This window comes from Mus caroli, chromosome 5, assembly GCF_900094665.2.
Source record: "Mus caroli chromosome 5, CAROLI_EIJ_v1.1, whole genome shotgun sequence".
Lineage (NCBI taxonomy): Eukaryota > Metazoa > Chordata > Mammalia > Rodentia > Muridae > Mus > Mus caroli.
In genome coordinates, this window is record NC_034574.1 from 63,991,614 (window position 1) to 64,004,335 (window position 12,722).

Here is a 12,722-nt window from a genome sequence, read left to right on the forward strand (position 1 = left end):
TCTCTCTCTCTCTGTGTCTCTCTCTCTCTATATATATATATATATCTGCCACTGGAAAGTCCAGTACTTGTAAAACAACAATGCTTGCCTGACAAGATAATGCTTCCATTAACTGACTCATTATCCTGGCTGATAAAAGTTATAATTACAGAAGAGTGTGTGGAGGTTTAATAGTCCATCTGCTTCTTCAAGGATTGTAAAGGTTTTGAATGGCTTAAGCTGGACCATGAGAAAGCATCAGATGTGGACCATATGAACTTAGTTACTTGAAGAATGTCCTTTGGTGAGTTGGCTGTAATATAATGCCTTCACCTTTCATTAAAGGCACTACAATAATCATTAATATAAATTCATTGCAACACTTATTATGTAAGAGTTGACATCACTTGCTACAGCAACCTGCTCACTCTATCATGAAAGCAGTTCTAATACAGGAAAAATATTTTCTTCATGAAAGCTTTATTTTCCTCTTTTTTTGATTAGAGACATAACACCCCAAACCACCTACAGATTTGCTGAGCAAGGACCTTACAATGTGAGTTATGACTTCTATGGCAGTGAATTTTTACCAATGATCCAGCTAATAGGAGATAGGCAAACCTAGTTTTCTTTTATTCTAATTTCCCTCTTCTACTTTATAATTTTATTATATATAACTATATATTATATAATATATAACTATATATTATATTATATATAATATATATAATGTTATTATGAAGTATTATTATTGAATTTCATGAACTCTTTAAAAATCACCTGAAAATTATTTTTAAAATAACATGATGTCAAATGCAATCAAGGGGCTGGAGAGATGACTTAGTGGTTGAGAGAGGACATGGGTTCCCTTCTACTGCTGCTCTTCCAGAGGACATGGGTTCCCTTCTACTGCTGCTCTTCCAGAGTACATGGGTTCTTAGCACCCATATTGCAGCTGATAACCAGCTGAAACTGCAGTTCCAGGGGATCTCATGTCCTTTCTGGTCTCGATGGGCACCATGCATCCCTGGTACACAAACATACATGCAGATAAAATGTACATACACAAAACAAAATAAGAATTTTAATTTAGATATGAGAATAAATGAATAAGTACACAGTGAAGTGTGGTGTTACCTGCAAATTAATAGGGTGAGTCAAAAAACAATGACTCACTCCATTGGTTTGGGTAATACACTGTGTTTTTTTTTTTGTGGTTTATTATGTTGTGTATACTCTGCTTTTGTTGGTCAGTTTGAACCTAATGTCTCAGATTTATCAATGAAAAGAATCTCAAGAAATTGAACTGAATCCAACAATGCTTGAACACGGAGCTATTCTCGGGGTTTAGAATCGAGTGGTAAAAGGAATTGTTTACAATGAAATAGTAATTCAATGAACTGGTAAAAATATAACCAATTTCTCTGGGAAAACAATAAAGGGGTTCAGTTTATATAAATCTGGAATTGTTGAGATCAAGATAATTTCAGGTAATTTGAAGTCAGAGATGGAAAGAAGATAGTGAACCAAGGATGGGAAGCAGGTCTAATGTCAGAGGCATGAAGACATATAAGATTTTGAGGGAAGCAGCTGTGATTTGTAATAGGCAGAGTTAGACTATGAGCACCAGCCCTGGATAGTTTGTATTTCAGTTTCAACACTTATAAAATGCATGTCTCTGAGTCATTTTGCTAAAAGAACCCTAGACTTAAATAAAAGATGTTTATAGGCATATAAATATAAACACATAACACTTTTAGAAATTCTATTTATCATTCATCATATAAATAAATCTATGAGAAAACTACTTATGTGGATAGTATTAGTCTTGGAATTCTACCTTCAGTAATTGATTTTAGATCTGAAAAGAGAGATGATCTGCACTAATGGTTTAGGCTACTCTAAGATGCCAATGTGTATTTAAAAATAAAACATTAAAAATTATAGACTCTAAATGAACTATAAAAAAATAAAAAAAGAAAAGAAATCCTGTTTGTTGGACTGTGATATTTTGTCATGTCCCTGACTGAGGTATTAATTGCTGGTAAGTACCTATATTAAAACAGAAAAGAAAAAGAAGATGAGGATGCATTTTCTTTGTTTTGCTGCTGCTGCTTCTGTTGTTGTTGATGATGATTTCTGTGTCTTTTGGGGAAAGGCAGGGTGTAGAATAGCCATGCGTATCAATTATTAAATTATTACCTAGTCATAACAATTTTACAGACATCACTGTTGCATACTCACACTAGGACTTCCAGTGTCTGAGGACACCTGAGTGAATCTCGGGTGAAGTTCCTGGTGCATTGTTAAGAACATCGAGTCAAAAGACTTACATATGCTGTGCAAACAGCTGGTCAAACACATAGCAGAATCAGTTACTCTGTTCCAGCTTTGTAAGTCCTTGACTTTTTAAAATTAAATATTTATTTTTCATTTATGCATTCATTTCTTGTATCTGATATGTATGGGTGATTTTCTGCATATATACAGGTGTATGGCTGTGTTTCTAGGGCCTTAGGGAGCCACAAGTGGGTATCAATCAGATCCCCTGAGATTACAGGTTCAGAAAGTTGTCAACCAACATCCAGGATCTGGGAATCCAACCTTTGTTCTTCTGGAAGAACAGCCAGTATTCTCAACTGCTGACCCAATTTTTCCAGCCCTAGTCTTTGACATTTTTTAAAAAATTTTAATATGTTTTATTATGTATTTTCCTCAATTACATTTCCAATGCTATCCCAAAAGTCCCCCATACCCTCCCCCCCCACTTCCCTACCCACCCATTCCCATTTTTTGGCCCTGGCGTTCCCCTGTACTAGGGCATATAGAGTTTGCATGTCCAATGGGTCTCTCTTTCCAGTGATGGCTTTTTTTATTAGAACGTTTTGAGATGACTGTAAACATCTAAGCATAGGCAGTTCTCAGCAACTGCAAAGTTAGATAGGCAGCTCTCAACTGCTGTGACATGAACTATATGACAAGAGTATTGGTTATAGATTTTTGAATTGGTAATATTTCAATAATATATGCCATATTTACTAAATATTTAGAATATGTAAAATGCCATGCAACTTGCCAGGGATAAATAATTCATTAAAATGACTAGGCTATCATTACAATGACTAGCAGACTTAAAGTTCAAATACTCAATTACAAAGTATGATAAGGTTTTTCTAAATATCAGGAAAGCATATGCACTGTAATGGGACCCAATAAATTTGGAACACAGTATTCAAAAATAGTATTAAAACTGAAATTCGTGTCAATAATGAACAAGCATTACATGATTTATGGTAGCCAAAGGACTGATTATGCGTTTAATATTGTAGATAATCCTGCAGATGTTATCAGTAAAACTTGGAACCACATTGTAAACAACAAGAAATGAAGAAAAACAGCAAAGAAGGCTGAAATGTCTTTTTCTTAGGAACCTGAACATGATCTAGAAGCTTAACTGTGGCAAAAGGCTTCACAGTGTGGAATGAATTGTAGTACCTTCCAGTGATAACAACAAAGGATGCAGACTTTGCTGAAGCACTTCTTTTTTTTTTTTTTTTTTTTTTTTTTTAAAGATTTATTTATTATATGTAAGTACACTGTAGCTGTCTTCAGACACACCAGGAGGGGGCATCAGATCTCATTATGGATGGTTGTGAGCCACCATGTGGTTGCTGGGACTTGAACTCAGGACCTTCGGAAGAGCAGTCAGTGCTCTTAACCACTGAGCCATCTCTCCAGCCCCCGCTGAAGCACTTCTTAACAAAAAGGGGAAAAGTTGCTGAATTGGACCCAAGTCTATGTCCTCAGCATAGCAGCAGAAGACTCTGTGAGCATCCCAAGGGGAGGTGTAAAAGCTCACAGCAGTAAGGGGACCGTGAATGGAAGAATTTCAGGGTATAGAGGAATGGGAACTGAAGTAAAAGAAGGTCTCAGGTGAGAACTCATTTCAGAATGGGTGGTAAAAGAAGAGTCAATTCTGGTGGTAGAGGGAGCTGTGATACAAGATCTTGGGGGCGGGGGCGGTTCTCATTTGCTTTTGTGGCCAAATAACTAAACCACTTCACAGGAAAAATATGAATGAGGCAGTTAAGTGGGAGAAATAAAACAAGAAAGAATCAATGGAAAAATTCTAGAAAAGCCACAGAAGGGGCTTCAGCAACAGAAACAGAAAGATTAGTTTGGGGATAGAGAAAGGCAACATGGTATAATTTTTTTTACAAGTACTTGGATGCTCTGTAAACACACACTGTGTGTCCTTTTAGAATTGGACTCTTCTATCCACGTGTATACTTTTAGAATAGTTTGCTTTGCTAATATCACAAGTGAAGGTAACCTGATATAAAGATCCATCTAGATCCTAGACCTCAAAAGTAACTGATGCATAAAAATCTTGAAATATCATTTGTTCATAATCTTGTCTGTAAAGTCCTGATTCTAGACACACAAAATTTAAGTACATATTTCTTGTTTTCAGCACACATTAGGGACATATTTGACTAAGTAATTTTTTTTGATGTGGCAAGTTAATGCTTTGTATTTTGTATAAATCATTCAATGAGCTTTGGATATTTTCTGTATTGACTAATAACAAGCCTGCATTGAATTGTGTTATAAATGCCAAAAAAAGGACTGCCCACAGACAACTGGCTTTGAAAGGACAAAACTTCTGTATTTTAAGAAAACTTTTATTTTCCACTTAAAAATTGAATCTAGTGAAATCTAAATGGTGTACATAGAAAAAAATCTTAGGAAGTTTAATTTTTTTGAAAACTTTTCAGTTGAGGTAAATAAGTTCTCTCATCAATGTATTGCAGAATTTATAATAAAAAACTAATCAAAACTCTAAAAGAGCCTGTAGTGTACTCTCATAGTCAGGTAATTTGTAGAGAAAGTGTATGCATAACCAAATAGCTAAAGAGAAGTAATCACAAAGATAAACGGAAGAAGAATTCACTATATGGGAAATGAAAACAGAAGAGTTCAACAGTGCTGGAAATAATCAGAAATTAAGCATAGAAAATTGAGAAGTCCCACTCAATATTTTATCTCTACCATGGTTAGTAGGCAAACACAACTTTCAAATAAACTAGCAACTGTAATTAGAATGTCTATAGCTTGTAACTGAGAAAAAAGATAGTTGTCTTAAGCTCTACTATTAAATATTTGCATGTGCAAACTGTAACATAGTTAGGAATTCCAAATCAAACCACAATAAAGATGTTCCAAGTTTATGGAAAAATTTTATAATATAGTGGTCAATGATACTTTCCAAATATAAGTTTGTTTCAGTATTTAAAATATTTATATCACATAAAATATGTACAAAGTTGTTTCTTAAAGCATATATCAATTGATAAAACTGGACAGAAAGGCACCAGTTTATCTATGCACAAATGTCTCATTAGCCTCAGTACTTGAAGTATGAAAAGATATGTATCAATAATCAAAAGGATTAATATTAAAATTGAGTTTCCCCAATTAGAACATATGACCAAATTAACATCCTTGGATATTTCAGTATTTACACACATTTCATATTACATGAAGGAGGAAAATCCTACCTTCACCTTTACAACATAATAATAGAGATATGGATACATGAAGAGCCATTGAGCCATTGACATAGCCATGAAGTCTTCACTAGGTAAAATTAATGCACAAAGTTCTCTCATAATATATTTTTGGTGATCTAAAGACATGAGCTTTCTTAGCAGACAGAACTAGGATCCAGTAAGCTTGTTGGTCAGTTGAATAAGCTGGAACAAGTTAACACCTTTGATAAACTTAAGATTATTTGTTGTGGAAGATTAGAATTAAGAAGAGACCCTCCTTACTGCAGAGACTGAGGGAGGACATGTGTGAACCCACAACAGTGCTATATACTGAACTCCACAAATGCTGATTTAAAAAGTGTCACTGTTACAAGACCCTTAAAGGATCTCAGCCAAGAACAACCTTCTGAAAATTGGTACTTAATTTCAATTTTTAGAAAGGAATCCACAACAAGCCCGAATGTATTAAAGATTCTCTTAGATAAGATCAGATGGGGCTCCCACTTACCTTGTCATTGACTACACTCTTCCCGTCCCAAGCCCATCCTCTTTTTGTGAAGTAATTCACGGTTGCAAATTCAATTAGGGCAGAGAACACAAACGCATAACAAACAGCTATAAACCAGTCCATGGCAGTGGCATAGGCCACTTTGGGGAGTGAATTTCGAGCACTGATGCTCAATGTTGTCATTGTTAGAACAGTTGTTACTCCTGTAAAAGAAGAAACAGGAATGAAAGACACAGTCAGTGATTTGGAGAGAAAGTAGTCCAAAGCTATTCTTTTCTTTCTCTTGTAACTATTTTTGCTGTCATTTCTAATCACTAGGCAAGTGTTATAAAATAGAGTAAGATCATTATTCTTAATTATCAAACTTCTTGAAGTAGAGACAACAAACAGATCCTGAAAGTGCCTTGACTTTTTACTTAATTCTGTATTAATTCCACTTCCTCTTAAGTACAATTGATATTTAAGAAGACTGGTAATATTAAAGCATTATTAGTTATGATGAAATGCAGGCACTATAGAGTGACCTATTACTCATTGGCTCAATTGGTATTAAAAATTCATCCACAATACCTCACAGTCTGTTTTATTTAGGTGAATCATGCTAAAGTAGCTGGCCAAACCCAGGTAGTTATTATAGTGGAAATATAATGAGGGAGGTTTATGATGTTTCTCGTTCAAGTATGGCTGTGTACGTGTGGAATTAACTCGGCTTCTTGAGTTTTAGGAGGTGGATCCCTTGCAGCATCACTTATATTGTAGATGAAATAAGACAAACTACTAAGCCAAAACTCTGTAAGATAGAAATATCCATTTTAAAATAATCATAAACTCTGACCCATACTTGCTTCTGTCTGAAAGAATTACAGGGAAGGAAATGGAGAGGAGCCGGAGGAAAAGAAGATCCAAGCTACAGGCCCAAAGTGGGATCCAGCTCAAGGGGAGGTACCAAGGCCTGACATTATTACAGAGGCTATGGCACACTTACAAAAAGGGACCTATCATGACTGCCCTACGAAAGATCCAACAAGCAGCTGAAAGGGTCAGATGCAGATATTTGCACCCAACCAAAGGTCAGAAGCTCCTGACCCCTGTCATTGAATTAGGGAAGGCTGAAAGAAGCTGAAGAGAAGGGTGATCCTATAGGAGGACCAGCAGTCTTAACTAATCTGTCTGTACCCCCGAGATCTTTCAAACACTGGACCACCAAACTGACAGCTGATATGAGGCCCCCAACACACATACATTAGAGGACTTCCAGGTTTGTGTTCACTAAGAGATGATGCACCTAACTCTCAAGAGATTGGAGGCCCCAGGGAATTTGGAGGTCAGGTGGTGTGGGAGGTAGCAGCATCCAATTGGAGACCATTTGTGGGGGGGGAGAAAGTGTGGGATGTGGAGCTCGGAGGGTCAGGGAATGGAATATGTAGTATAAAAATGAATTACAAATAAAGTTAAATTTAAAAAACTTTAAAAAAGGAAATAACCATAAAGCCCCATTCCAAGACAAAAAAGTTTTTTTTCTGGGAGTCAATGGCTGTAGAAAGAGGAAGAATCAGACTTCTTCAGGGACAAGCTCCTGATAGACAATCCAATGTAAAATGTTCATTTCTAAGCACAGACATCTGTAAGAAATGCTAAATTGACTCAACAGGCTTTCTCTTTCTGCCTGTCTGTCACCCAATGTATATGTAACAGTGATTGAAAAAAAATCATAAATTTGAGAGTAAGTGGGGGACATAAGTGGGTTCCAAAGGGTTAAAGGGGGTTAGAAATTATGGAAAAACAGTATCCATATCTAATATCCTTTTAGAAAAATGTAAATTAAAGGATATTTTATACGTTGTAGTCTCTCCCTTCCCCCAAAAAAATATTCCCTTTCTCCTAAAGTTCTTATTGCTGGTGTCAAGCATTTTACATTTATGGGAAAAAAGGAGGCAGTGAGTTAGGCAGGAAGTTGCCACACCAGCACTCAAAAGGCTAAAATCAACTGAAAGTCCAACAGAAGCTTAATCACATTCATCGGTAATATTTGAAAGAAAAAGAAAATAAATGACTTGAAGATGTTGCTCAGTAATACAGTAATCACCCAGCATGGATAAAGCCACAGGTATAATCAGCATCACCAAGGCAGCAGCTAAGAAGAGATGCTGGATAGTTTCATGTCAACTTGACACAAGCTAAAATCAATATAGAGAAGGAAGCCACAATTAAGAAAATGCCTCCATCTGCCTCAAACTGGGAGTGAGGGGCAGTGGGATGGGGAATGGAGGATTCAGGATCAGGTGTGGGAAAAGACAGGAGAGATGGCTAGATGGCATTGAAAATTAGTGGAAACCTGCAATTGATGAGGGTGAGGATGTGGGAGGCATCTCTAGGATGACACAGAGAACTGAGATAAGGGAGGAGCCCAAGAATCAATGGGGGTGACCTTAGCTATGCCTCACTACATTGGGCATATGGAACATGAAGAGGCCACCTCCTGTAGCTAGGCAGGAACCTTAGTGGTGCAATAAAGACACCAACTTACCCACAAATCTTTCAACACCAAATTTGTACTATCTACAAGAAATGTAGACATGGGGGATGGAGCAGAGACTGAGAGGATGACCAACCAATAATGGGCCCATTCCATGGGCAAGAACCAATCCCTAACACTGTTAATGATATCCTGTTATGTTTACAGACAGGAAAATGTTGTCTTCTGAGAGGCTCTGTCCAGTAGCTGACTCAGACAGATGTAGACACCCATAGCCAAACAGTGGATGGAGCTTGGGGATTCTAATGGAAGAATAGGTGGCAGAATTGTAGGCTCCAAAGGGAATATGAACTCCACAGAAAGACCAACAGAGTCAACTAACCTTTACTCTTGGGTCTTTTAGTGTCTGAACCACCAGTACAAGAAAATACAGAGCTGGACCTAGACCTGCCTGCATATATACAACAGATGGGCAGCTTGGTCTTCATGTGGGCCTCCAACAATTAGAGTGGGGTCTATCCCAAAAGTGGTTGCCTGTATGTGGGATATCTTCTAGTAACTGGGTGCTTTGTCTGGCCTTAGTGGGAGAAGAAGCTCCTAGCCTCACAGAAACTTGAGATAACTGAGTGACAGGATACCCAGGGGACCCCCACCTGCTCAGAGGAGAAGGGGAGAGAGTAGCAGGAAGGATTGTGGGAGTGAATGACCACGAATGATCAAGCAGTGAGTGGAATGAAAAGTGAATAAGTAAACACATAAAATTTAACTAAAAACAAGTAGTAAGAAAATGTGTCCAGAGAGATGAAGAACACAAGGACATGACCCACAGAATCAACTTTCCAAGGCTCATCAGTGCTCACAGAGTCTGAAGCGATGATAATCAGGAAACCTCTAGAGTCTGAGCAAGGTCCTCTACATATACATTATGGTTGTGTAGCCAGTCTTTTGATGAACTCATAGCAGTAGGGATAGGTGTATCTCAGACTCTTTTGCTTATTCTTGGGATTCTTTTCCTCTTGTTGGGTTGCCTTGTTCAACCTTGATATGTTCAAAACTTTTGCCTAGACTTATTGTAACTTGTTATGCCATGCTAGGTTGATAACTCTGAGAGGGATTCTCTTTTCTGAAAAAAAAAATGGAAGAAGACTGGATATAGGGGAGAGAGGAAGTGGGGAGGAGATGGGAATAGAAGCAGAGGGGTAACTGCAGTCATGATGCCATATATGAGTTGAGAATTAATAAATTTTCAAAAAAACGAAAAGAAAGAAATTGCCTTCATGAGAACTGACATTGGATAATCCTTACGGGACTTTTTTAAAAAAATAGAATGTAATTTTTTTCTTCTCTTTTATTGGATATTTTATTTCACGTCAAATGTTATCCCCTTTCCCAGTTTTCCTCAGAATCCCCCTATAAATTTCCCCCTCCCATGCTCCTATGAGGGTGTTCCCTCACACACTCCCAGCTCCCCACCCTGGCACTCCCCTACACTGGGGCATCAAACCTTCACAGGACCAACGGTCTCTTCTCCCACTGATGCCCAACAAGGCCATCCTCTGCTACATATGCGGCTTGAGCCATGAGTTCTTCCATGTGTACTGATCAGTTGTGGTAAGAGCACTTACTGCTTTAGGGCACTTTTAAAATTAGTGATTGATGAGAGAGGGCCCAGTCCATTGTGGTTGTTGCTATTCCTGGGCGTGTGGTCCTAGGTACTATAAGAAATTAGGCTGAGCTATAAAGAGTAAGCCAGTATTCAGCAGTTCTACAGGACCACTGGGACAGCTCCTGCCCACAGGTCCCATTCTTGTTTGAGTTCCTGTCCTGACTTCCTTCAGTGATGAACAGGGAAGGAAATGCAAACCAAATGAACCCATCCCTCCCCAAGTTGTTTTAGTCAGCATGTTTTAGTCATCACAACAAAAGGAGTTGCCTCACATTTTGATTATTTGAAAAGTTGGGGGTTATGTTACATTTCACATTTTATTAAAATAAAGTGGCATTTCCCCCTCATATACAGTAAAATCATGAGTAGTAAGTAATAATTATTCCTCTCACTAATGAGTGAATGCATAAGATATGGTGGTCACAGTGGAAACAAACAGACATTTGGAAAATAAACTGACCTCAACAGCTGTTCCGTTATTACGAAACTGCATTCATAAAGCCAGCAAAATGGCTCAGTCCATAAAGGTACCTGCCATTCAACTTGATTTTGATCTGTGCTCATGAATGCTGGGATTCATGTATGAAGAAGAGAATGAAACCCTACAAGTTGTCTTCACTCTCCACATGCATGCTATTTGTGCACATGCACACACAAATAGATAGATAGATAGATAGATAGATAGATAGATAGATAGATAGATAGATGATAGATAGATAGATAGATAGATAGATAGATAGATAGATAGATAGATAGATAGATAGATAGAGCAAGCAAGCAAGCAAGCATCTTTAGGAAGAGTGAATGACAATTTTTTTAAACACACTATGTTTTGAAGCAACACATTCATGGATATTTTCCTTCAGTATGTTTGCTCAAGTGAACAAATGCATAACCCTTTGTATGCATATGCCCATGATACAAACACAGAAATGGAAAGATATCTTTACCATATTAATTTCCTTTTGTTTTGATTTATGCTATAGTTTGGATATTATTATTTCAGCGTATCCCAAATTTTATGTTCTGGAGTCCACAATATGGCTGAAGGTTTGAAATGTCTTGGCGACAGGGTCAGTCTGGCAATGACTGGACCATACAGATGCTGCTCACGAAATGCACTAAGATAATGCATGTGAAAGTTTGACTGAGACCAAGCCAGCAAAAGACAAAGAAAATAGGCAAACAGAAACGGAGACGGGAGGAGCCAGGTGAAGGAACATGAGACCCAGAAGAGAACGAGAGTTCAAGGCATGGCCTTGAATAGCCCCAGCTTTCTGTCTCACTATTGATTTTTTTTTCAGGAGGTGCTCTTAACCATTCTGATGTCATATGCCATTAGTCTCTCACTAGAAGCTTAGCAAATGGACCCACTTCATCTTAGATATTGAGACTTCAAAAATGAAAGCTCCATATTTATAAAGTATATGGATGCCCCTTTTGTTAAAAGAAACAGAACATTTTAATATTTTATTTTGAACTATTTTCTAGCTGTTATCTTGGGCACTAAAATTTATAATAATAATATCATTTACATTAATGCCAACAAAATGCCAATGGCATATACATTTTGTCTTACTGTAATCCCATTGGAAATTATATATTTATGCTTGTTTAACATAAATATGTAACTCACATTTGTGTATTTCACTTGAAAATCTGAGTTAAAGAAGATGGTAAAAAATATACATCTTAACTATTTTTACATTTGCTCATAGAGCAATATTCACTGTCAGTTTTATATTTCTGCTGTGCATTTGAGTTATCATCCAGCATGTGTTCATTTAAGTTGATGATACTTTACTCACGTTTTGCTAATGACATTTACTTATTTTTTGTATTGTTATCTAGGTTAAGTAGATGCTTATACATATATCATACATATATTTACTTCACATATGTTCAGTCTTTATTGCTGTCACTATTCTGATAAGAACAATATTTGAATTTTAGATAAATTGAAAATTTTAGTTGTGAAAGTTTAGAATTATTGGCTAACCGTCTTTCAACAACCTTGACTATGAGATTCAAGTGTCTTCTGGTCTCTATCATTATTCACAAAATTTAAATGATAATTATGTTGAGTGTCTCTTTCTTTTTTATATTATTAGGTATTTATTTCATTTACATTTCCAATGCTATCCCAAAAGTCCCCCACACCCTCCCACACCCACTCCCCCCCCAACCACTCCCACCTCTTGGCCCTGGCGTTCCCCTGTACTGAGGCATATAAGGTCTGCATGACCAATGGGCCTCTCTTTCCACTGATGGCCGGCCAGGCCATCTTCTGATACATATGCAGCTAGAGACATGAGCTCTGGGTGAGGTACTGGTTAGTTCATATGGTTGTTCCACCTATAGGGTTGCAGATCCCTCCAGCTCCCTGGGTACTTCCTCCAGATCCTCCATTGGGAGCCCTGTGATTCATCCAATAGCTGACTGCGAGCATCCACTTCTGTGTTTGCTAGGCCCCGGCATAGTCTCACAAGAGACAGCTATATCAGGGTCCTTTCAGCAAAATCTTGCTAGTGTATGCAATGG

The 12,722-nt window shown here is 37.5% G+C and overlaps 1 protein-coding gene across 1 annotated transcript in view; it reads right to left on the reverse strand.

Annotated features, from left to right (window-relative positions):
* Gabra2 (gamma-aminobutyric acid type A receptor alpha2 subunit) overlaps positions 1-12,722 on the reverse strand; it is a 130,686-nt gene that overhangs the window by 6,306 nt on the left and 111,658 nt on the right. The window contains exon 9 of the mRNA XM_021163094.2: positions 6,040-6,242. Coding sequence (XP_021018753.1) covers positions 6,040-6,242 — 203 coding nt within the window. The remainder of the gene's footprint in view (positions 1-6,039; positions 6,243-12,722) is intronic.